General features: G+C 38.7%; 1 protein-coding gene across 1 annotated transcript; it reads left to right on the top strand.

Moving 5' to 3' along the window:
- Window positions 1-58: 58 nt before the first annotated feature.
- On the top strand, window positions 59-27,758 carry drd3 (dopamine receptor D3; the record flags this gene model as incomplete). The annotated part of the gene is made up of 7 exons (XM_079260149.1): window positions 59-349; window positions 10,045-10,157; window positions 14,315-14,451; window positions 19,909-20,102; window positions 23,335-23,400; window positions 26,265-26,637; window positions 27,562-27,758. The coding sequence occupies 7 exons, from the start codon at window positions 59-61 to the stop codon at window positions 27,756-27,758; spliced, it is 1,371 nt and encodes a 456-aa protein (XP_079116275.1).

Here is a 27,758-nt window from a genome sequence, read left to right as displayed (position 1 = left end):
TCCTTTCTTTGTCTAGGCTTGCCAAACATCACACCTCCCATGTCACCGGGACATATCCATGGCGATGTTTAGCAGCTCAGAGCGACTCTGGAACGAGTCAGACCACCTCAGATGGGATGAGAGGAACGAGAGCTCGGATGGATCGGGGACGGATGGGGGGGAGCGCAACTACTATGCCATGCTGTACTCTATGCTCATCCTGGCCATTGTGTTTGGGAATGTGTTGGTGTGTTTGGCTGTGCTGAGGGAGCGTTCACTCCAGACAACCACCAACTACCTGGTGGTCAGTTTGGCTGTGGCTGACCTGCTGGTGGCCTCATTGGTCATGCCCTGGGCTGTGTACCTGGAGGTAAGTATCTAAACAGATTTATTTCAGTAAATAAATAGCAGTGACTTCTCTGGTCTTAGGTTAACCTGCCCATATGCTTCACAGTTTTGTTCAAATGGGTTTTTTAAGTTTTATGTATAATTGTTATTATGTATAATTATATATATATATATATATATATATATATATATATATATATATATATATATATATATATATATATATATATATATATATATTTATATATATATATATATATATATATATATATATATATATGTATATATATATATATATATATGTATATATATATATATATATATACATATATATATACTTTAATGCTTCTCTACCACAGATATAGTGTCATTCAGCCTGTTTTCTAAAAAAAAAAAAAAAAAAAGTGTGCGTTTCATAAGCAGTGATGTGAAACGTTTTTATTTTTCACTTGTTTTTAATTAAATAGGACAAATTTAACTGCAACATTGAAGAAATTGTGACAATAATGTGATAATAATGGACTTAATAGAGCATAATTTTTCCAGCAAAGAATACTTTATGGCTTATTGATGTTTTTTTGTTTTTTTGAGAAGATAAAGATTTTAGGATAAAAGATGGCACTACCCTGTGTGTTGAAAATTGATGCACTTAGCTCCTGACCAGTGGTCAGTGTGTGACAAGTAGGAAATGAGAAAATGTTGACCCTCCTAACATATTACGATGGTATTCTTGCTCACATGCCAACCCTGACAAACACCTTTCATATAAGACACTAACTGCTTTGACCAGACAGTGGGATTTGATGCTCTGGGACTCTATGTTGGTACAAACTGTAACCCCTTTCACAGCCGCTTTTCAAGCTGAGAACGATGAACCTTCATTGCAGATCAGTGTAATTTGTGAAAGGGCAGAGCTAGAATCAAAGTTTTTCCAGTCCTGAAATGCCGCTGAGGTTGTGTGGGAGGTCATGACACAGGTGAAACAAGCCTGCCTTGTGTATGTTTTTATGCATCGAACTGACATCTCAGCATGACAACATGAAGTTGAAATTATATATAATGTGTGCAGCCATGACACTGCATAATTTAAAAGCATTAGCAATCAGCACTGAATCATGTATACAAGAAGCAACAAGGCTAAATATTCTAACAATGTGTTCGATGTGCATAACACTGTTTGCTACTTATGGTTACATGGGGATATGGTATGAGTTATGTATTAGATGCACAATATGTACACTACTCTACACACCAACAATGCCGAGTCATCATCACCCCCTCTTGTTCTGCAACAGTGTAATTATTTGTGAACAGAAATGCTGATGGCATTAGGTTGGCTTGTCTGGCTCAATTGTAAATGGATAAAAGCACATTAGAAGGGTTCAATATTGTGGGCGGCTATAAGACAGAACTGATCTGTGAAAAGGGCTTGTGGTGCATTGAAACAACTTGTTCATAAGGCTTTCAGTTAAATAGTTTATGGCATATGTTGCTTCAAAGCTTTTGTTAAATTTACAGGAATGTTTTACGCATAACTCTGGTAGGCTTCATGGTTCAGTAGCTTTAATGTTTACCCAGTTATTATCTTTTATTATCATCTTTTTATCTGCAGTTTAACATCAGTTTAATATTATTATTTCAAATAGGCAACTATTTTTGGAGTTTATTTGTTCACATATATCAGATACTTAATCAGAGAAATTATAAAGCTACTTATTTTTATGGTCATTCCATTAATATTACTTAATTATTCAGCATTTATCCAAAAGCCACTTTTTGCCAAACTAGTTCCCCACTAAATTATTAAATCTATGCAAATAAATCAAGTGGTCCATCATAACTTGGTTTACTTGAATAATTATCTTTAGCATTCAACCTCACATTTTCCTGATGAAAATTAGTATTTTAGTATTAGTATTTTAGTATTTTAAGTTGTACTTAACCACGCAATCCTAAACGCAAATGTATCTTTTTTTGTGTTTTAACTTATTAATTATCTGCTGCTCATTTGTATTTCCTTAAATTAGTAGATAGCTGTTCCAGTCGGTGGTCCACACTGACAGCATGGTAATACCCCTGTAGTGCATCTTCTCCCTTTAAGTGCAGATAGATGATAAATGATTAGAGTTGAAGGTTAAGAAAGCAGAGAGAACGTGGAGCCCAGACATCTGGCAATGAGTCAGGACTGAATATTGGAGAAAATACAAGCAAGACAGTTGTCTGAAGGACATAAAACCAGAAGGAAAGGATGAGATTCATATGGAAGTTATTACATTGTGAGAAATGTGCTTGTATTCCAACAACAATTATGATGACAAGTATTTCTGTTGTAGTGTAGGACAAACAAGGACCCAAGTGCAGATTGGATGTGGATACTAGGACAGGTTTATTGTTCTCCTGGGCAGAATGGTAGGTGGCCAGGCAGGCAGGTTGGCGGGCAGGCAGGCAGGTTGGCAGGCAGGCAGGCAGGTTGGCGGGCAGGCAGGCAGGTTGGCGGGCAGGCAGGCAGGTTGACGGGCAGGCAGGCAGGTTGACGGGCAGGCAGGCAAGAATCATGCACTGGTGACAGAACAGACAGTTGTGAAACAAGCAGTTTAAATTCTTAAGCTGAAATGCTGCAATGGCCGAGAGCTGTTACCGCAGATGACACAACAATCAGGCGATGACTGGTGAACTGAGCTGGCCTTTTATCTTGCTGCTGCTGCTGATTACCCGATGAGAACCTGGTGTGACTTGATTATCAGCCAGGGAAACAGGCACACCCACTGCAGCACAGGTCAGAGCAGGAACCACAACAATTTCTGATAGTGGTTTGCTATTTATGTAATTTAGGTAAAACCCTGGACACATGCAAATGCAGTTTTTCCTTATTTCCAGCAAAGTTTAACAACCATATTACATGTGCAGGGATACGTGGCCTTCAGGCATCCACATTTCATCAAAGCATTACTCTGCACACAAAAAATGAACTGCAAGAGTGTTCTGTTTTTACAAGCAAGCATGTGACTGTATGTATTAAAGCATCCTGGAGGGGGCCAAGTGTGTTGCTCAAGGACAGGTTTGGCCACATGAGGTCTAGAAATCATTTAGTTTAAGTCCTGTTATGTTTAACAATCAGACACCCCACTGGACAAAGTTTGTTCAGTGTCAGCAGAAGGTCCAAACCCGTGTGCTGTAGAAATTTTCAGCGGCAGGTCAACCTGAAGAAGGGAAAAACTATATAACACAGCCAGTGAGCAAAAGCTGACAAATGAGAGATGATTACATTCTCTAAATGGTAAATTAAGGTAGCTAAGAACCTTGACGGGAGTCGGTCATGAGTTTAACTTCTATACACGCAGTCGTGCTGTAAAAGCATGTGCTTCATTTTCATGCGTTTCAGCGTTTCTGCTTTAATTACAGATTTAAAAGAATGTTTATAATCCCATGAGGAAAGAAGGATTTAAAGGCACAAATTAATTTGACATTCAGTAAATGTAAAGAGAATCGTTTTGGATAAATATATGAAGTCAACTTCAGGGGTGCAGACTTAAAAAGGCTGCCTGAGCAAGCAGCTTCACTTTGCAAGCAGTAATCTGACAAAAAGGGGATTAGATTGTTGTGACCAGAGGGTAACCAGTTAGTTTCAGCAGATGTGTCTCTGCAAGAAAAAGGGGATTCACTCTCTTTGCTCTCAGCAGGTACAAATCATGTGCCCTTGCGCAAGTCACCTCGTCCCTGGATGGAAGAGTTGATCTATGACTTATACCTGAACAAAGTGGCTGTATTGGCAGCTGAGACTGAGCACTTACTTTCCACAACTCATCCAAAATTATGTCCCTTTCCGCCTCTGCAAATTTATGACCCGTCTACGAAACTGCTCCACTTGTAAAGTGGAAGTTACTCCTCTGTCAGGATCATCAGGCATTTTATTTAACACGTTTCAATTAGATCCAACGGAAAACGTAAAAATTGTACTGTATTTTATTTAAAAGGAGTTTCTGAACATTTTACAACTCTCCATACAGCTGCATTAACATGACCTAAAATATAATCAGAATAAACATATTAAATAGGCGCATGGATATGAATAACAATAAGCAAACAATTAAGTGAAGTGAGCAAAGCTTAATTTGTAGTTTAGTAAGTGGTTTATGACAGGAAAAGATGTGTGAACAAAGAATTCTGAGGATTTCAAAAAAGAAAAGATCTGCATACTCGCATGACATGACTGACTCTGGAAGTCCAGCATCAGAACATTTAACGTGTCACAGCTGCAAGGAGAAAGACATTCCTCTTCTTAAAGAACACTGCTGCTTAATTACCCCTGAATTAGTTAAACATCATTTGGCTAAATATGGGTCTTTTGGAAAAAATGTTGCGTGGCTTAATGAGGTAGTAATAGAACATTTAGGTTTAAATTTTGTGCATGTGACACATGACAGTATTATGGTTTGACTCTTTCTTTGCTGCATCTAGTTTAGAAAGGCTTGCAGGGAAAAGTAAATTATTCTGAGTTATTGACACATTTGTGTTATTTGAAAGAAACATTAAAGAGGGATAAAATCATTGCTGTGGATGAGCCAAGTTATAAAGTTTTGGCCGTAATGTGGTTAAAATGTTTGAGGATCAGAACAGACCAACTTGTGTGTGAAAACCCACAAAAATCCCAGATTTGTAGCCGTTTGGAGTAACAAACAGCCAGCAAATGTTGCATCATTTTCATTAATTAAACAAACTTTTTTTTTATATATCTTTTTAATTATTCTCCTAAAATCTTCCTTCAGCATTTGTGTGATCATTGGATATTATTTAATCATATTTATGTGAGAATACATAAAATTGTTGCAGGCTTTACAAATTACTCAACAGAATTATACATTTGCTTCCATTTTTTTATCCTGACTTTTAGTATATTTTCCCACTACAAAAAAACTTTAAACATAATTTCCAGCCCACACAACATAATAAAACAGTTTTTTTCTTAGTCTGATGATCCTTGTCAGCTCAAACGGTGACAACCCTACTTTCACCTGCTGCGTTTTTTTACTGAGCCATGTAGCACAACAATCCCTGCTGAGAGTATACATTACATGTTTAAACACAGCCAGTATGATGTGTTTGCTGAGCCCTACTATGCGAGCATATTAAATATGTACAAATATAATATGTGCATCAGTCTGTTAATGTGCGTGGCTGACTGACTACAAATCAGTTCTAATCTTTATTTTGTGTGGAAGTAGTTTTTACAAATGTTATTTAAAGGTAAGATTAAAACAGCTACTGCAACCATTTAGGAGCAAGCAAGAAGAAATGCTATACCATGTTCTCAGACGTCAGCAGGTGAGACGCACTGGGCCGTATCTCTGTTTTAGTCCACTGCTGAAACCCCGCTCTGTGCATGATAAGAAATGCACTTTTTTTTTTCTTTTCTTTAACGAAAAAAAAACAACAAAAAAACAACTTTGAAGCAGGCAGAAGCATAGTAGGTAAAATGGTCTCTCAATAAGTGGTAACTGTCTGGAACTAAAGCAGGAAATGAAGGCTGGAGGAAGGCAGACAGAGCTGGGATTAAGGTGAACAGCGGCAGGGAAGCCAAAAACACCACAAACAAAACAGAACCAAGGATCAAAAACGAGTCCAACCAGAGAAGGAAAAACAGGATGTGGCTTGTGTGGAACGAACGAGAACAGTAAGATGTGGCGGTGAGCTGTTAGACCAGAAGCGTCTTGCTGATTGTAGATGAGCTACGGCTGGACTCTCTACTCCACACAGGTGTCTCCACTCCTGAAATGAAACCCAGACACTGAAGAAAGGAAAAGGAGCAAATCGAGAACTTGGAGAGGAAGAGGCAGAGGCACAAGTTCATTTCTGCAAAGTGTATCCACTGTTGTGCACGTTTTCACCCAGCTGTCATTTCTCTATTAGTTTGCTCCCAAAGAGACTGATTTTGCAGGTATCACTTAAAGTGTTCTGGAGCAGTAGTTGTCCAGACTGTCTTAAAGTATTTCCAAGATTTAATAAGAAATCGACTGCTTTTTTTTTCTCATTTTCAGCCTCTTCCTTGTGTGACCATTTTCAGAGAAACATGTGCTGTTTAAGTCTTTTTATTGACTTTCAGTTCAAGTATTAAAAAGAACCAAACTGAAGTGATAAACGCATCCAAAGCACAAGTTTAAATTATACTTTTTTATGTTGTTATTGAATTCTTGCTGGAAAGATACACAACTTATTTTGATTTCTTGAGTTTCTTTTAAAAACAACTGTGTAACAGGCAGGAAATAATGTCTGTATGTTGTTAAGTTGGGGTGGGATTGTTCAGAAAGTAGATAAATGAAAGTGATGATTGGAAAAATCCTGTTTAGTCTCCAGGCCATTCTTGAGGAAGAGAAATTAAAGATTTAGTTCCTAAAAATGAAATGCTAAATGACCGGTTGGATGCAAAATCTGAAGCAGCATGTTGCCGAGCAAGTCATGATCTATAAGAGCGTCGTCTCACTCTGTCACTAAACATGGGCGCATTAGAATTCCTAATGCTTTAACCTCATATTTAATGCACTGCAGACATTTTTGCATAGATTTTCAAAATGCAGTTTTCTGAAAGGACGTATTTTAAACTATATTTCTACATCAACTATTTAAATGCTCAATGTGTCACAACACAAGCATCAAACAACAAACTGAGCTTTGCTGTTTTTATAACACACACAGTTTCAGTTTGGTTGACGTGACTCCAAGGTAAAGAGATGAGATCCCAAACTTTGTCGCTTCCTACATCTGTTAAATTGTGAATGGAAGAATAAATATGATGAAAAAAATCTTATTAGGTTCAGAAACAACAAGACTTTAATTATTTTGTCCAAAGTTTTACTGCATAAATACAGATTCCACTTACAAAAGTAGCATTTAGCAATTTGCAGCATTTATCCGACTTCATTCATCTGGCTCATCGTTGTTGTAGCAGACTGTGTCCTGCTAACAACATCTCCATTGTATTATTAGACTTACGCTCCGGAATGTAACAAATATGCCACAGTAGACTTTGTAAAACTATTTGCTAGAGATAAAAAATGTGTATGTCCATGCAGGTTAAGTTTGGTTAGAATTTTAATTAATGCCAGAAGCATGTTCAGCATGTGGGCCATTCAGCAAAAAAAAAAAAACCTGCACTTTATGGGGAAGTTCAAAATTGCTTTTTTCATTTTAACTGAATATTGATTTCTTTTTTGTTTAAAAATGTGTAGTTTTACCATATTTAATCAGGATTGGCATTAATGAAAATGGACTACCAGTTGGAACGTCACACTCACTAAAAGCCCTAAAACAGTTTTTATTTTGTGAGAGCACCAGATGGGAATCTTTGGTGTTTGGAATAATCAAAGCACAGGCAGCAACTAAAAAAAATCTATTTCAGAAAATTATTAAGCATAATAGTGTTTTCTGGCAATTTGATGATCTTACTTTATTTTAACTGGTTGTCCAGAAGGCAAAAAGTGGTCTTAGATGTTCAAACTGCATATTGCACTGTTTTTAACAAGTCAATGCATTAATGTATTCTAAAACACCTTGCACTAATGAACATCTCTGCACTTGTATAACATCCCTGCTCCATATAAATGAGAGGTGGCTGTCCACCCACAGTTCTGTACGTGAATGTGTGTATTCTCATGTTTGGCTGCCACCTCTCTATCAGCATGTGTGCGCGTTATCATTCGGGGTTGGAGAGATGCAGAGGTGAGGAAAAGGCAACTTCAATCCCATTTATCTCTGTCAGAAAGTTATTACCAGGCATTATAGAGTCTAAGTTAAAGCTTATTGCTGTTTTAAAGCTCTGCAAGAGGGAGCTGGAGAAGACAGAGGTCGTGGTATTGTTGGGTTAGCCAGTAGTTTATACCCTTTTAGAGATATACACTGCTCCAAAAACATACAGGCAACATTCAAGCAACACATCTTTCATCTTTGAGGAATGAAATATTCCAGTTGAAAATCTTTAATCATTACAGAGTGGGATGTGTTGAGAATATAAAGTTAAGAATGATTGATGAAAATCCATTTAATCGGACTAAGCAGTTAGGATAAGTAACCACCAATCAGTATTTTTATTATTGATTAATGAAAATAAAAACCATTAAACGATGGAGGTCTGATACTTCTGTATCAGACCTCCATCAAGCTCAAAATAAAAGTGGAAAGATCAAATCACAAGCTGACCCAACCTATGTGGGAATCCTTTGAGACCATTCAAAGTGAGTTTCAGTCGTGTTTGTGGCGTCCATGTACTATGTCTGGGTATGCTCCTGATTAAATGACAGATGTTCTCCTGAGGAATCTAATCCCAGATCAGGGAATCAGTCGGTCCCCTGGACAGTACATGGTTGATGTGGCAGCGGTGGATGGAACAAGACATGATGTCCCAGAGGTGTTTGATTGGATTCGTGTCAGGTGAACAGGCATGCCAGTCCATAGCATCTATGCCTTCATCATGCAGGAACTGCTGACACACCTCCAGCTACATGGGGCCGAGCATCTTCATGCTGGCAGCAAAAAGAACTCAGATCCTGCTGCAGCAACATGTGGTCTGATATTGAGTCTGAGGATCTCTTCCTGGTACTCAATGGCACTTAAGGTACCTGTGCTTTAAGGTACCTGTGCTTTAAGGTACTTGCGGCACATGGAGGTCTGTGCAGGCCTCCAAGGATATGCATCCCCAAACCATTACTGATCCACTGCCAAACCGGTCATGTTGAAGGACATGTTCTCCCCAGCATCTCCAGATGACATCTGTCACATGGTGCTCATTGTAAACCTGCTCTCATCTGTGAAACTGGTAAATCTGCCAATCCTGGTGTTCTCTGGCAAATGCCAATCAGGCTGCACCGTGTTGGGTTGTGAGCACAGGCCTTCTTTTGGAAGTTGGGCCCTCCTACCACCCTCATGGAGTCTTGTCTGGCAGTCTGAGCAGAAATATGTACAGTTAGTGACTTGCTGGAGATCATTTTGTCAAGTTCTGGGAGGGATCCTCCTGTCTCCTGGTTTGAAGCCTTCTTGCCACATTGCACATTTATGCACCATCCTGAACGAGTTGCACTACCTGAGCAACTACAGTAGGTTGCAGAGGCCTTCTTATGGTACCTGTAGTAGTGACAGGGAAATGATCTGTGGCCACCGCCTGCAGGATTATTCCTTTATAGGGGCTGTCTTGCTAATTGCCTCATTTCCACTGGCTGTCTGTTCCCGTTGTACAAGAGCCGGCAATGTTGATTCACAATTGACATTCCAGAAGTGGGACTGACTTTGAGTTACGTGGTAATGATAATGTGTTCCCTTTATTTATTTATTTTTTTTTAGCAGCGTAGATGCCACCATTCAAGATGTAGAGCTTGGCAGACATATTTCCTCAATCAAGTGTTTTGTCATACTTACAGTTTTATTTCCCAATATGCTCCAGTCACATCACCATTTAAAATGAGTTCTTCAAAACTGCTGCCATATAAAGATAAATACTATATTATGTTATGCTTTTGTTCATTGCATCAGTGTAAATATTAAACCAATGTTTGCATCTTAGGCCTGTTTTCTGTAAGTAATGTGGATAAAAATATTTCTTCTCTGCATTTTTTTTTCTTTGCTCTCTGGTCACCTGTAAAAGCGTGTGCCATCTTAGGTGCGTCACACTTCACGGTGACAGAGAGGGAGAGAAACATGTGCTTTGTTAATCTGTCTGCGTGTCCTGTGCAGGTGGTCGGCGGTGCCTGGCTTTTCAGCAGGCTCTACTGTAACATCTTTGTCACGCTGGATGTGATGATGTGCACGGCCAGTATTCTCAACCTGTGTGCTATCAGCATTGACAGGTGAGTGTGTGGGGTGCCCTTCTTACCACATTTATTCTGTATGACTGCAGATGTTTCCATAACATCTCCAGCATGACTTTTTATCCTCATGAGATTTCCATATTTCCAGGTTGTTACTTCCATTCACCTCACTTCATGGATATTTTAAAGCTTTCCGCTGCAAGAAAAAGAAATTTCTCCTTCTTCCGATTGAAGTGTGCTCATAGATGCACATGCATATGGCACAAATGAGGAAGTGACAAACATGGGCAAGCTGTATGTCCACTGGGTTTTTGGTTTCATGATGATTTTTTTTCAGTGATCAGGGAGTTTTTTGTTCCATTCAAGTTTAAACCTTTACTGCAGATGTGCATCACATATTTACATTATTTATTTGCTTAGTTTTCTTCTTGTGTCACAGTTAATATTTAATATCTCTCTGCGGTCTTTGAACTTACAAGCCACAGGCATCAAGAGTTCAACTTCATCCAGTAGAATGAACAAAGTTTCAAAGAAGAACTGCATGTATGTATATACATATATACACACACACACAACTGATGGAGGAACCAGTTAGAAAGAGGAGGATTGATGCTTCATTAAGATTGTGTGACAGTTTCTGTCCCATTAGTCCTAGGTTCACTGGATGTATATATAATTTGATTTTGTGTTAATAACTCCAAGTCTGGGCGTATAGATAACTAAAATCAAGTGCATCATTAAAAAAAAGATATTTTAACCTCTTTTATTTGCGAATAAGTACTGTTCTTGTCTTTATAAGTGGCCTCATGAGTAAAAGTAGTCATCAGCACTGGCTTAGGGCCATAAACAACAACTTTCTCTTTTAAATTTATTAATTTATTTGCTTTACTATATATATATATATATATATATATATATATATATATATATATATATATATATATATATATATATATATATATATATATATATATATATATATATGTCAATATTTACTGTATTTCAACCATAAATGTTTCAGCATTTTCTAGCTTTTTGTGCAAAGTAGTGGGGAAAGTGTGGGTATTGAACTCTATCACCAGGAAAAGTTTTATGGTGTCTGTGACCAGACAGTCACCCACACTTTCTCAGCGTTTTTGCAATGCCACAATTACTGTGGCCTCTCTGCACTGTGTCTGGCTCCTTCCCCTCCTGTTGTACTTTGATACACAAGAGTGGATAATAGTAAGCGAGCATTGGGAGTGAAATGCAACACAAATCAGATATAAACATATCTGAGGTGGATTAGAGTAAAATCTTAGACAACTTTAAGATTCCGGTCGGACACATTGTTTTGCTGTTAAAAGATGACATGTTTGAGTAAAAGAGGACACTTAGTCACCCTACAAAAATGTAATATTATAGCGGTGGTGGGAAATCCTTGTCCTCAAGGTACTGTGGGTATTAAATGTTCCCCTGCTCCAACACATCTGATTCATATTAAATAGGAACAGCAGCTTTATTAGCTTCTGCACAGTGACTCATTAATCTCAGTCATTTCAATCAGATGTGTCAATTTATCCAAGATTCGAACCTGGAAACTCTTTATTTCTGCATCACCATGCAGACCACATACATGCACCTATGTGTAATTCATCCACCTCTTCCAGGGAATCACCATGGTTTAAACATAAATGGTTTAGGGGGCAATTGCCCTGCAGGTTTAAAATATTTCACTTGACTCAAATTATTAGGTCACTACAGGTTTGTGAAGAACTTGAGACAAACTGTTCATCTCGGGTGAGATTGAGCAGGAAAACATTTACATAGGGGGTGTCCTGCTCTGCTCCTCGAGGACCACAATCCTGCAGGTTTTCCATGTATCCATGCTCCAACACACTTGACTCAAATGAATTGGTCATTGTGCAGAACTTCATTGGCTGTTGGATCTATTTAAAGGAAGCAGGTGTGTTGGAACAGGGATACATAGAAAACCTGCAGGACTGCCGCCCTCCAGGACCAACTTTGAACAGCCCTAATCTACATAGTTTAATAGACGTATTTTAAGAACCCTCATGCAAAGTCATATGCTAAATAATTATCAAGGCCTTGACCTCTTTTATTCATTTCGAATTTAGATATATTTAAGTATTATTTTTAAGCATCCAGATAAGATTTTAAGGGCTGAAAAACTGGTTGGCTGTGCGTTAAAGCTTTGTAATGCTCTATAATGTCACTTTTATCTGTACAGCATATTTAGGAAACAGCTATGGTTGAACACAGAATAAATCAACAATAAAACAAGAATTGATAAAACACTTAGAAACAGCAGCAACAACAACAACAAGAATACTAAAATCTTTTTGTAAGATAAATCTGCTCAGCATGAAAGCAAGGCAAAGAAAAAGAAGACAGGTAGTTTTTTTAATGATTTGAATTGTTCAAATAGGTAATGATTTTTATTTCTAACAACCCTGAAAGAGCTGATGTCTATTGTTTGCCTATTCTGAACCACACTTACTGCTTTCATACTGTCATTTTCAGCCCCACAGGAGTCTTTTATTTATTTATATGTTTATTTATAAAATGAGAAAAACTCTGAAACGCAGTGATAAAGAATGTTACTTTCCCATTCAACTATTATTAATCAAGGAACTTTAACAGTCAGTCATAAAAGTGAGATCAGATGTTTTGTTTAGATTTATAAATGGGATTAAAAGGCTCATTAATAACAACTTAATTAATACAGAGTAAAACTTGATATGGGGCAGTTGATTTCTCTCATGAGATGAAAATCTTTCAACTTGATGACCATCAGTCGAACTGAAAATAGTCTAATATTGCCTTGCTTTAGATGCCAGTCAGCTATGGCATCTCTGGAAGACAGTGATGTTAATGCTGTAATTGGCAAGACGTCTGGCTCTATGGATCTGATTGATTAAAAGGTTAAAACAATGCAGCAAGCCTTTTGAACTTAAAGGCATGGTGGTACCAGCTGCACACAGCAGAATAAGTCATGTCTGTCAGTCTAATCCTTGCTTCAGAACAGCCAGTCTTCTGAAGACAGTGCCTCAAAACACCACACTTTCATGAACTTATTGTAAAAACCTTCTTATTTTTGCCTCCAAATGAATCCAACTGGAGTTTGTCTCTGGATTTAGCAAATGTGATCTTTCTGCCAGTTTTGTTCTCCCGTACGTGCTTCTTTTAAACAATCTTACAGCTGCAAACTAATTTTAATCCAGCGCATTGACACTTATTAACTGACAGACAATTTGCTTTTGGCACCTTTAGTTCTTTGCTTGCTTATTCTTAGATGTGTGCTGTCTTCATATAATAGCTCATTTGCACCTGAGCGGTGGAGTTTTTCAGAACCCTGCAGTTTTCATTGATTGATTTTTACACGAGTCAACAACCCTCTTACAGCTTCTAGGCCTCTAAGTTGATAAAAGCATCAGCAACATTCTTTGTTACTGATAGTGTTTTAGGTGCATATTGCACCCTCTCGACAGCCTTGTTTATGAAATGCATCGCAACATCTGGGATCCCTGGGAACAGAATAAATACACATAAAAGAAAGTTCTGGTATCAAACCCAAGAATCACTACATTATATCTGTGAAAGCACATGATGAAAAGCTGATAGACGTCACTCTCATTCTGAACTTGCAGTGTAACTTAAAACAGCACAATACAAATTTCAGTCTGAGGCCTGTTTGACTTTATATTTTTTTATTCAGTGTTTTGCCCAGATTAAAATCAGGGTAATTATTCTGATGAGTAACAATCATGATGTTTGTCTGGCTGTGAACAATATGATATCGCATCCAGTTTTGGTTGGGAAGCGCCATAATTGCTTCTTCCTCAGAGCTGTGTCTGAACCCAGGCTTATTATACACTCTTGGCATCTATTGTGCTCATTATCTTTTAAATCAAAGCTCTTCTTGGGTTATTGCTGAATACCCAAATTGTTTCTAAACAGAAGTGCCTGGTGTGCCTCTCCGTTGTTGGTCCATATATCATCCGCTTTGTCTCTCAGCAGTATAATTCTTGGCATCCCCAAAGTGCAGAATTTATCACATTTTCCTCCTAATTATTCTCGTTTACAGTCCTGCGTCAGCATTTTTCTGCTCATTTAAATGTAATTGTCCATATCAGTCGTATGCTTGTATCTTCAGTGCTGGTCAGACTCTAATGTGTGCATATATGTGCGTGCAGGTATACAGCTGTAGTGATGCCTGTCTTGTACAACACCACCCACCGTTCGAGGAAAAGAGTTTTTGCCATGATTGCCACAGTGTGGGTCCTAGCCTTCGCCGTTTCCTGCCCCCTGCTGTTTGGCTTCAACACCACAGGTCAGATCAACTACAGCTTTTCCACTTTGTCCCCCCCCCCCCCCCATCCAGCGTCCTGGTGAAGTTGTGCATGCAGAATGAATGCATTAATTCACTCAAAAATACAGAATCCACAGCATGAAGGCAGCATGTCAGGATGTCAAGTCAGTGTGCTTGTTGTTTAGGGTGGCAGAGGACACGAAGCGTAACCCCAAATGGGATTTAAAGATTCATGCAGCCTGTAAAATATTCTGTTCTCTGTGGCATGTGTTGAGTTTTTCAAGTCTGAGTATGGAATCACTGACAGTGGTTTTGGTGCATGTGTGTGTTTACCAGGCAGGCTGTGGTTTAATACAGTATGTGTGTGTGTGTGTGTGTGTGTGTGTGTGTGTGTGTGTGTGTGTGTGTGTGTGTGTGTGTGTGTGTGTGTGTGTGTGTGTGTGTGTTAGTAGTTGAGACAAACTCCTCAGCTTCTAAACTTGAATCTTTTACTCGATGAGAAAAAAAAACATGTTGTGTTGTTTGGCTGTTTTTGATCGCACTTACTTCAGACCTACAGATGGCTTTTATTTATTTATTAACATTTTTATTTATAAATTGGCAAAAAAAAAAAAAAAACTCATATAACCCAGTTATACAGACTGCTACTTTCCCAGCAAATGGCAAAGACATCAAACAGTTCTTAATCTGGGAACTTTCAATCAGCCATAAAAATGAGATCAGATGCTTTGCTTAAACTACAAATGTAATTAAAAAAGGTCATTAATTATGAGTTAATTAAAGTTAAAACTTGCTGTAGTGGCACTCTGTTCCGTTCATCTTCTGATTGAAGTCAGTCTCACAACTAGTATTTGAAATGCAAATCAGACAAGTTCTTCGTTTAAAAGGTTTAATAGGAAATCAGAATTGTACAAAATCACACGTTAAAAAAAAACTATGTTGCTTCCAACGTTTCTCACTTCAGTCCGACTAATTCAGCCTCATCAGCAGCATTAGTGATGCAACATTATTTAACAGCAAGGCCAAAGTCAGACCTATTTTAAACTTAATATGACTAAATTATGCAGTTTATCAAATATGTGTTTTCAGAACAATTGTAAAAATTATTTTTTAATTATTTTTGGTGAAATAGAAATAGTGCACCCTCTTAACTGTGTTGTGTATGAAGTCTGTAATAATGTCTAGGATCCTCAGGAGCAGAATAAATACATAAGACAGCGAGTTTTGGCATCAAACTCAAAATGAGATGAGTAGAAGCCCACCGAGTTTCAGAGTCGCTTCATCCAATTCAGGGTCAGGGGGAGGCTGGAGACTATCCCAGCAATAAGCAGCCGAGAGGCTATGTCAACCCTGGACAAGTCTCCAGTCCATCGCAGACGAGTAGGAGTGATTGTATTATCTAACATTAGTCACTGACTTCTTGATCAAACTGAGAGCAAATCCTACGGTGGCTAGATTTATGATAGTTGCAAACACTGAATAGTTAGGGTTGATGATCATATCATATGATATGATAATGATCATATCATAGTAACACTTGCAATGTGCAGCCCCTGCTTACAGCCACTGATTAGTTTGTGAAGATTCAACAATGGCAGCTCTGAAAGTTAGTGACATTAATGCAAAGCAAGATTAGGCTAAATGTTTCAAAGCAGCTCCGCCAAAAGAGATCTTTCCGTGTGCCCTCGGGACCGATCCTGCTCCCCTCGCTGCGCCACAATCTCTCCTCTTTTTCCCCGTCCTCACCCGCCCTCAGCGTCTCCAGATCTGCCATGCATTTCCAGTCACCTCCACCTGTGCCTCATTATCCCTGATATTGGGGCAGAATTACAGCCACACCCACACGCTGTCATTTCCACATGCTACAACACACACACACACACCAGTCTCCCTGTGACATAGGTACCAGATGTGTTCAGGTAGTCAGATCTGCTCGCAGGTCTGCGCCTGCTGATGACTTCACTCTATTTTATCAACTGGATGTTGTTACAACGCCGCAGAAGGCTTTGGTTGGCCCTGACAACTTACAGAAGCAGTTTTTCAGCTCAGTGGGATTGTACTTCTTCTTCATAGGGAATATGGATGACATTTAAAAAGATATCCATCATTACCCATCGAAAAAGACTTTCCACAGCCTGACCATCACCTCTAAAAGTCTAAGGAGCACCAACGTTCAGACTGCATAGAAAAATTACACAATTAGTAACAGTGTGACTTCAGTTCATATGTGCAACGTTTAGTCACGATTCAACCAGTTATTATACATACACTGTAAATGGCTGTTTTTCCTGCCACATTAGATGAGCTGCACTTGGTCGTGTTTTAAGTTCAAGTTTGTGATATATTGAGGAGTTGTCATGACAACCTTGACAGTGGTGGGTCACACATACACACACAAAACCTAGATCAGATTAAGGTATTGCAATAAGATATATTAAGGAGAATAAACATCTAAAAAAGAAAGTAATTGATTCATTATTGAAATGTGGCCTTAAAACAAACCAAGTTATGAATATGATGGAAAAATCTTGTAGTTATATTGTGAGTCTCTGTAGAGAACAGATGATTGGAATTTTGGTTGTGCAAGTTTCTTATCTTCTCTTATCATTCCTTCAAAGTGTCTCTGGAATGAGAAAAACTACAAATGGACATGGCAACCCCCCTGCAGGAGATTGTTGTTATAAACTTCACTCTGGGGGTCCTACTCTAAGAACTGAGACCACAGTGCTCCCAGACGGGGTTGGGGAAAGGAAAGTATATAAGAGTGTCATTCTACGTTGAATGTTGGTTCATCTTGTCCACTGACTGGGGTCTCTTGGTCTGCTGGATTCCGCGAACTCCTTGCAGCAAGTAAAACTTTTCTACCTTCTCACTGATCTGAGCGTCTGTCGTTCTTTGGGAGAATTTTCTCCAACAGCTTATTAATGTGTTTCTACTTTATGCAATTTCTTGATCATACATTTAAATTTAAAAGAGCTTCATTGGTATGGGGAAAAGACGTTTAAGTTGCCAAAGTAAATGTGAAATAAAAGCAAACATATCTATTACTAAATAGAAATCCCAAGCAGACCTGATTCTCAACCCTTTGATGCACGAATTATTAAAAAGAATGCCATGTTTTTTTCACATGCAATATTTTACCTCTACAGACATGTACAAAGACAGTCTTCTTTGAGTTTAATATTATTTGACTTTTTGTTTAGTTTGTTTTTTTTTTATCTAGAAATATTTATAAAATAATCATATTTATCTAAAAGAAATATTCTATAAAAATGGACTAGTATCATATTCTTGTCCTGTTTATCCCTGATTTAAAGTTGGTAATTACATGTACATGTATATATTAAATTTTATACTAAATTAGTTTATTCTTCAGTGAGTGACAGTGTGTTGGGTGACTCTCCTAAAGTCCACTGAAGTGACAAAATTGCAAATATACCATCTTCACTTAGGAAAATACTAGAAAACAGGCTTTAAAGAGGTGTGTACTGCAGTGGAAATGATGCATCAAATGGTTGAAAAATGAAGAGCAATGGAGTGTGTAACGTCATTGGCAATCACAAAGGCCTGAGCAGATCTGGTACATACACCAGCAAAAATATCTCTACATGAATCAACATTTCAACACAATTCCATTTAATAAAAGATCATCAAAACAGAAACACTTTCAGTTATTAAAATAGCTCAAGTTATAAAACAGGACTTGGAAGAACAAGTTAATCAGCGGCTTGCTGAAGTTCAGTTTTTAAATATTTCTAACCTTGAAACCATCTACCTTTAATTGTATTTGCATCCCACTGACCAGAGAGACGTGCTACCATTTTAAATGATGACTCATCTGAACATTTCCCAATGCGACCTCCCACATCTTACCAAGATGAAACCTAATGAGGAACGTACAAGCTTCACAAGGCCACATTTATTGTCAAGCTGATCTTTTCATAAGTTTAAGCTTTGTTGCCAACACCTACTCACACCTCAGAAAATTCATTTTGGAGAAAAAAAAACTTCAAGCAAGAGGTGAAAAGCAGCTATTCACTGGAGTAAAACTCAAGATTCTCCAATAATCATCCAATGAAGCACAAGTCCACATCATCATCATCATCATCATCATCGTCGTCGTCGTCGTCATCGTCAACGTCGTTGTCGTCGTCGTCATTCCTGCGTCTCCTGTTTATTTATAAGACAAATAAATATGTTTACAGCCGGAGCTCTTTCACAGAAACTTGAAAAACTCTTTTGGTTCTAGAAACATAACATCCAGCTGCATTTTTCACTCTTTTTCTTTTTTGTAAGTAATATTTCTTATTTACAATTCCACATTTGCTTCAGACTAACTTCAGTTTGTTTCCGCACCTCCATCTCATTTTGCATTTTTACTTTTACTCAAATGTGGCATTTCCTGCTCGTGATTATCTTTTTATTGCTTGATTGGTTGCTGTTGTAGGGAAAACAGCAGGGTATCATTTATTCATTTGTTTGTTTATAGCACAGCTTGTTTATATTATATTGTGACTAAACGAGGTTACTGAGAAAGTATGTCATCTCGACTCTTTGATGATGCTCGAATGTATTGTATTTCTTGGATGATGCATGAGGAATTATTTCTTTTTTTTTTTTCTTTTAAAGTGTAAACAGGAAAAGTCCTCAGCTTAACAATGAAACGAGAGATGTGACAAGTAGCTATTTTGATTACAAAAGCAGAGAGGGGAGATGCATGACTACACATCACAATTAAGAGCATTTATTAAACATAATGTGGAGCTGTTTTGCCAGATTCAAGCATTTGGCTTAGCCCACTTGCAGTTCACATAAAACAATGCCTGTTGATTGCAGGAACTGTGCCTCTTCATCCGTACGTACTCGCATATTACAGAGCTGGACAAGTGGGTTCAGATCAAGCCCAGAACACCCATTTCTTTCTTTCTTTCTTTGAAAGCAGTGGGTTAAAAAGTAAAAGCCTGGCAGGGCAGATGCAGTATAATTAGCTCATCAAATGGTTAATAATATTACTAGAAAGTTGTGACTGTTTGGACACCAGCCATAGAAGAAGTCCCGTCTGGGTGGTCTTGTTTCCAGATCTTTTCCAGGGTATTGAGGTGACTGGCTCTGATCCAAAGAGAGCAAACCACTTTGCTTTGTTTGAACCACTGATGTTCATTTTGCATTTGACAGGTGAGGTCATAGTCTGTCAGTTTTTCCATTAACTTCAATTTACAGCTGTATTAGTTTAATAGAGTGATATTTAACTTTGGAATTTAAATTAGAAATAATCAATCCATATGATCTGTTATCTTAATTTAACATAGCAAATCAATTGTACCTCCAACTCACAGTCATTCCTGAGTGCAGGTGGGCAGCACACTGGAGTTCATTGTAAATGACCAATAAAGAGGAGGTCATTTTCAACACAGACATTATGCTCCAGTATTTCCAATATCAATATCTAGTATATCGATATTTTCTCTTTACCTGCAGACGACCCCATGGTGTGCTCCATCTCCAACCCTGACTTTGTGATCTATTCCTCTGTGGTTTCCTTTTACCTGCCATTTATTGTCACCCTGCTGGTTTACATCCGCATCTACATCTTCCTGAGGATGAGGAGGAAGCGCATCGCCTTCGGACAAGCCAGTGGAAAAGTGCAGCCAGGTTCCACCCAGCCATCTGTGGTGAGGCTGTTATTGTTTTGTTTTTCTTCTCTTTGTTTACGTTTCACATAAAGTTGCATGATCTCGTTACATACCTTTTTATAAGTAGTTGTGATTTTTCATCTGAGCAATGGTGTCTGCATAACTCATTGAATAATTTCATTGGGACAACTTGTGGTAGATTGACCTGCTCTTTATGGACTTTTTCTTTTTATTTTCTGCTTTTTCTGACTTCATTAAGTCCTGAATTTGACTTCTGACCTTGTCAAAAGGAGCTGTAAGGCATCTAACCACTGAACCCATAAATAACTTATTAACACTCATTCAATTCATTTATATTTAATATTTATGGAGAATCACTAAGTAGTTTTTAAGTTTTATTAATGACTTTCTACATTTTCTGACTTCAGACATAAAGTTTATCTGTGACTTCACAGGATTTACACCCCAGAGTCTGTGGCTGTGTTTTCTGTTTAATACCAACTTCACATTTACAACTACAGACTACTTGGATGTTAAAATATGATTTATTTATTATTAATTTGGAAATACATGACCCATGAAACATTCAGATTTTACTGAACTGTTAACAGTACATGGATTCATGGTGGTCTAACTCAAATAACTCCTGTATTTCTTTTAGACCCTGATACTTTGACAGTACTGACGTTTCCTAATTTTGTTGTAAGCTGCAATTCTTCTGCCATTTACATTGTAATCTATTACCTTATTATGATCCGTAATTGGACAAAGCGATGAAGAGAATAAATGAATGAACTTCATTGATAAAACCTTGTAAAGTAAATCAATCCTTGTATCAGATCTTTTCTGTTAAACACTCAATTTCTACAAAATTCCCAGGCCTAACCTCCCTTGAAGCCTCATAGCTGGTACTTTTATGAAGCAGAAAATGTAAAGTGGAGATTTTTTAAAAATACTTTAGATGAAAGGGTTTCTGTAATATGAAATTATCAGGGTAATGACAGATAAAGGCTGTGGCTTTTTTGCGTTATGCTGCTCATTAAGTGCAGGCAGGGAGCAGCTGAGTGTTCAGATGAGCAGATGTCCGGGATAAAATGTAAGTGTATGTCTCCGTTCATGAGCAGCGGACACGCCTGTCAGTACAACTGAAGCGCGTCTTAATTAAAATGGCTCGTCAAGTTAAAAATAGTAAGTTTAATCATGGGGGGTGCGTTCTGTCACAGCCTTTTGTCTTTGAGTTCATTTACACTGAACTATGCAAACTGATCAGGCATGAGGTTAGACATACGGACAGGTGCCGTGAATAATATTGATTATCTTGTTCCAGTGGCGCTGGATGTGATGTATTAGGCAGTGAAGGAACAGTCACTTCTTACCGCTGATTCATTTGTCTGAAGAAAAATGGAGAAGGGAAAGGTAACTTTGGGTGTTCAAAGTATGAAATGGTTTAAATTTACAGAAGTGGTCCAAACAAAGGAGAACAAGTGAGTCAAGACAATGCGGTTGTTAATGATTCATGTGATCCAATGCCACAGAGGATCTACTCCTAAATATGTTGCCTCTAATTGTAATGTTACAGAAAATGAGCGTTAGAACACAGGACATATCAGCCTGCTGGCTGCAGACACTCAGAGTAGCAACACTTATTACAACTAATGAAAAAAATTCCTAAAAAGGTATCATGAACTTTTGTGCTTTTGGGCCATGGAGTAATGAAAGAAGGAAGCCTGGTCTCTTATTCATCACTTGGGCAGTTGAGTTGGGTGTATGTTTATCTTTCACCTGTAGAGTAAATGGCAACAGGATGCACCATGGGAGGAAGGCAAACCAGAGGAGGCAGTGTGATGCTCGGGGCAATGTTCAACAAGCAACCTGCATATCGACACATATCATTTGTCTAAACGGCGTGGCAGACCACATACAATTCTACATGCTAAGAGTATTTATAAAAGGCAGTCCAATTTAAAAAAAGAGTATTTTCTATTTGCATTGATCAGTGGAAGTTCTACCTCCTTGGAGGACTTGGTGGCTCCTGATCCTAAAGAGAACTTTGCACATCTTATACAGTCCCTACCTGGACAGCAGAGCTATCCGGTCAATCCTGTCCAATTTAATAAATAATATCCCATTGAGGAAATCTGCAATAACTGAACATTTGTTAAGGCAGCCTCCTAAAAGGCTGAAAGCATCAGCACCACCAGAGTGATAATAGAATGGACCATGATGGGCTTTACTTTTTCATTGTTGTAGTTTATTGTGTCATTGATCAAAAAATTGCAAAGTAACCCTTCACAGATTACCATAACACACACACACACATACACACACACACACACACACACACACACACACACACACACACACACACGCTTACATATCAACTAAATTTATTCATAAATTATCATTATTGTTTAAATTGCGAGTACCTCTCTCATAATGCACCTTTTTTGTTCTCAACAAGCTGTCAGTTCTTCAATATCCATCATCACACTGTTTGTCTCAGTTCCATCTATTATACAAATGATGGCTTTATTTTTATAGTCATAGGCAAGGAGATTTCAGATCATGTGCTTTGCCTTCTATCTTTAGGATACAGTGTTTAAAAAAAGATTTGAAATAAAAAAAAAAAATCTGCTTCTAATTATTCCAGTAGATCAACCTGGTCAGGTTTGGACACATACAGAAGCTCTCTGTCTAATGCCACTGCAGTCGTTGCGTTCCAATTTTCCCCTTCAATACACATAAATTTACAGTCCGATCCCCTCTTTTAAATTATAGTTACAAACACACTAACCGGTTGTAGTTTGGATGTCAACTAAACTGGAGGAGTTCAGGGTAAGACATTTACATTATAATGGAAAAGTGTTTTGAAATAAAATAATAGCAGTCAAACTCAGTGAACCAGACACAAATCCAACTTGAATGAGTTTTTTTTTTTTTTTCTGTGTTTCAAAAACACTCATCCTCATATAGTGAATTCTAATAGATTTTCCACCATGTGGGGCTCAGGAGTGACACTGTCTGAAAATAAAAGGGAAATGAAATATAATTTTCTTGATGTGTATTTTTCTGGGTCAGGAGACTTTAGGTGATTATTTGAATCTTAGGGAATTGTCTTATTTAATCTCAGTGGACATTTTTATTAAGTTTGAAGTGAACGGCACAAAGAAGTTCAGCTTGTGGTCAGATGGAGTTGGGGTTGCAGGAGGAGGGGTGAAAGCAGCATTTATCTGGGAGATATTTTTCATCCTGAGTTTCTCTGTTTTCATAGGAGACCTGCCTGCAAGAGGAGACTCCCAAGGCGAAGCAAGACTTATCTCCTATAAGGATTAAAGTGGTGGGTGATATTTCAAAGTCGAGATCAAATACTTCCCCAAGCGTCTAGATTTTTATGTGTTTATTTTGTTTTGGGTGCTGCATTTTTACTGACAACAGCACAGCCTGACGAACCTTCGTATTGACTGTGCTGACATTTTGTGTCATGGTGGAATGCTTTTCATCTGCCTTTGTCTTTGTGTATGTTCAAACAAGCTGGAGTTTTTTGTTTTGCTATGTAGTCGTAGGCCAGGAGTTTAAGAAGGAGACGCAAATTGTGATTCTGAAGCATGGCTAGTTCCTTTACGTCAGGGGTGTCCAGCGCCAATCCTCAAGGGCCACAATCCTGCAGGTTTTTGATAAATCCTCCTGACTCTAAATAATGAGTCATTGTGCAGAATTTATAGGCTGCTGGATTCATTTAATTTGAGTCATGTGTGCTAGAGCAGAGATACAGAGGAAGCCTGCAGGACTGTGACCCTCAAGGACCAACTTTGGACACTGCTTTACGTCATCCGGTCTCTTATCGACAGGGCAAAGTATGGACGATGCGCTGCATCACCTGCATAATCCACTGCTCCACAGCAGAGGAAAGAATCTGCAGTTTTCCTATAAGGAAAATTTCTAATCAACTGAATAAGAGGACATGAAAATTTATGTTTGTAGCCGCTCTGGAAATATACACAAGCCTTTAAACTTGTTAATGACTCCTATTACTCATTAGGGGGAACGCTCACTGAAGCTGCTGAGATTGCAGGAGATTTAGGAATTTGCTGGTCTGAGAGATAAACAAGGAGGCAACCAAAATGAACAACTGCATCCAGTAACACAGATAATAAGCATCGCCTGAGAGATTCTGAAAACTTGTGTGGTGCTTTGATTTAAAATCCAGGAGAAAAGCACTTGTAGTCTATCTGAACACTCGACTGTAACGTCCGATTTTCAGAGCACTATTCACCACTTTGTTGATATTGTGGAGTCGCACTCAGCTGCTAATATTTTCCACATGTATTTAAGGAGGATAAGCCAAAAGTAACCTCTCAACATACAACTGAAGGGTAGGTTTGAGGGAGTGAAGTATATAGAGCAATAAGTGATTATTCAAAAATGAAAGCTGCAGTGATTATGTGTTTAACACACCAGAACAAGCTGAAACACAAATTTGACACTTAATAATAGAACATATTCACACATCAGCTAACCCAGAATAACATTTGAACTCATGTCTCTGAACAATATGAGATTATTTTGCAGCTAAATGCTCTGCGTTGATATGATACAGGATGTTTTGTATTTTGCATTTGGCAGTTAAAAGCCAATGGCAAGAGCCTGTCTGCTGAAAAGTAATTCAGCCTGCTTCACAACAGTAAGTCATAGTCCTCTGAAGAGACACCTATCTTCCTCAGAACTATGCATGCTGAAGTTGTTTCCTCCTCATACGGTAAATAGGGTTCATAGCATGAGGAGGAAGATGCAGGTGCACTGGTGAATATGCCAATATGCTCCAGTCCAGCCCTCCACCACAAGCAGCTAAACCCCATGTCTTTACTGAAGTCCTGGCAGCGAAGCAGAACACAGGCTGCTAGCACCCACTGCTTCCTCACAGCACAGGCTGGATGTCTGAACAGCTCCACCCTACAATTAGTCAGTCACTGGTTCATCCAGTCTTCTACATGGAACAAATAAGCTGTCTGACGGCACCTTTCTCAGAATATATCTGCTCTTGATGTGATAAACTTTAAGACATGAGTTTGAAGAAAACTAAATGTTCAGATAGCAGCTGGGGGGAGTTAGATTTGTTTATTAATTCTAATATTAGTTCCTCAACATTAAGAAAGAGGCTCTGTGGCTTATAAGCTCCTTTCACAAGCCAGGACTAAAGTTCTTTCATTGCAGATGAGTGTTGTTAGTGAAAGGGGATTGAAGTTTACCCACCTCTGACACACCTGTGAAGCAGCAGCAGAAGCACCTTCTGTTCTCACCCTTAAAGCGACCTTTTCTTTTCCAACTCATTGTTTTAAAAAAAGCATCAAAGCATAAACAATTAGCATTTAATCGCAGGCACTAAAACCCTGTGAGTTGAAATGTTTTAGAATCATTATACTACAATATTGAATTTCCCTTTGGAGATTAATAAAGTATTTTTCATTTCATTTTATTTAATTCATTTCATCATGTCGTCATGGTTTGTAGTTTTTATGTTGTCTTTTGTTCTTGTTTCCTGTTTTATTTTGTAGTTTTTCCTTTATTTTCGCTCCCTTGTATTCTATCCTGCTCATTAGCTCTCCTGGTTTTATTTCCTCATTTACTTCACACATTCCTTACCAGTCCCACTGCATATTTAAACTCCTTGGTTCTCAGTTCCTTCTGTCACATCCTCCTGTTGTGTTCCTCCATCCAGTCTCCAGTCTCTCTACCGTAGCAGATTATCTGGATGTTCCCCCATTTCTTCTGTCTCCTGCTTCTACACCCTGCAATTGGGTCCTCTTATTCTGCAAACCCTGACACATGATCATAACACTCTGTGCTACATAAGGCTAACTGATGGACGACGGATAAATCTGACATCCCACGGCACAGCAACACTGCTAAATTACCGTCATGATTCCTCTGATTCCACAGTGGTGTAATGATTTATGAAAGGACATGTCAGCACAGGATTAGACTGGATTGTTAAGTTATTTTCTGAATGCGCAAATATAGCTTAGAGGGGGCACATTGCTGCTGCTGTATGGCAGAAGTGATCGGGGCTACACAATAAAAGAGTTTAGTCAGTGAAAGATAGTGTGCTGTGCTGTTTGGAGTTCTGTCAGGAAAAAAACAGTTTGATTGATTGGCCCTTTGTGTTGAATATCTGTTCTGACTGCTAATCCCTCGTACCTTCAGCAGAGTGTTGAGCCATCAGATCCTTCCAAGCCCAGTCTGCTTTCAGGATGCCTTTGGCACAAACGCCCAAAGACGGGACCCGTGGAGAACTTGGGGCAGCCACCGGTGGATACGCAGAACTACTGCAGCATCAGCCACGCTTCCTGTGGCCGCACTGAGCTGGATCTGGAGCAGGAGCGAGGAGAGCAGGATGCAGAGAACATCAACCAAATGGAGCATCCCTCTGTCAGGATGAGCTGTGAGGTGAAGAATCTGTCAAACGGACGGACTCACACGTCACTTCGACCAATGTCTCATTTGCACACCAATCAACGATTCAGAACCATGCACGCACGGGAGAAAAAAGCCACTCAGATGCTGGCCATTGTGCTCGGTGAGTTCAGAGTGTCATAAGCTGGATAAGCTGAGGAAATGAAAATATAAATGTCACATAGGCACATAAAACTGGTCATTTTCTAGAAGGTATAAATAAGTTGCTCAGTCTGCCTCGACCTCTTTAACATTTTACATGTGAGCTTTTATTGGCCTTTTATACCTGCTCTCATGTGGACATGATGTGTGCATTAACAGAGTTCCAATAAATCAAGCTGAAATGTTAAAAAAAAAAAAAAGGGAAGGGGGTGTCTGGCAGTGGCTTCACAACATGTGCCAGAACACACAGCGTAGCAGCTTCTCCGTGCTCCAGTTACCAGCCGGGGTACTTCAGGTCTGGTCTAGTTAACTCCTGTGCAGCAAAGATTTTAATGACACAACTGAAATCATTTTTGGTCTCATGCTAATAACAATTGAAGAAATTGCGCATGCAACTCAATCTGTCCGGTTTTCAACCTTTTTGCCACTTAGATTCCAGTTATGGAGCTTAAATTTGATGCGCATCATATCCTCCTAGTTGCTAGTGGGTAACTTGATTACATGGACGTCCTGAGATGTAATCCTGAAAATGAAAGAAAAAGTAGTTCAAAGTTTGGAAAGTGGTCCTTATTTGCATTTAGATATATGTAATTTATAGTTTTTGATAATCAGCCTTTAGTCACAGTTGCTCAGAGAGACATTTAACGTATCCAAGCACAGACCATTATTAACACGATTTCTCTTTTTCTTCTCCTTTTCTCCTCTTCTCCACATTTTGTTCCGCATTTTTCACCCCCACAAAACTCGACACTAAAAAACATTTCCCTCTGTTTCACTTTAATTTTCCATCTACGATATCATTCCTGTGCCCACTGCTTTGTCCTACTTACACCCTAAATTCCCTATTGTCCTTTCCCCATACCACTCTGCCGTCTGCTTGCTTCAGGGGTGTTTCTCATCTGCTGGCTGCCTTTTTTTGTGACTCACATTCTGAACACCCACTGCAGGACATGCTACGTGCCTCCTGCACTTTACAGTGCTTTCACCTGGCTGGGGTATGTAAACAGCGCCCTTAACCCCGTCATCTACACCACCTTCAACATCGAGTTCAGACGGGCCTTCATCAAGATCCTCAGCTGCTGA

Source organism: Telmatherina bonti (genome assembly GCF_933228915.1).
Source record: "Telmatherina bonti genome assembly, chromosome: 20".
NCBI classification, from domain to species: Eukaryota; Metazoa; Chordata; class Actinopteri; order Atheriniformes; family Telmatherinidae; genus Telmatherina; species Telmatherina bonti.
Note: the sequence above shows the minus strand (reverse complement) of the source record. Positions and strands in the feature narration are given on the sequence as shown.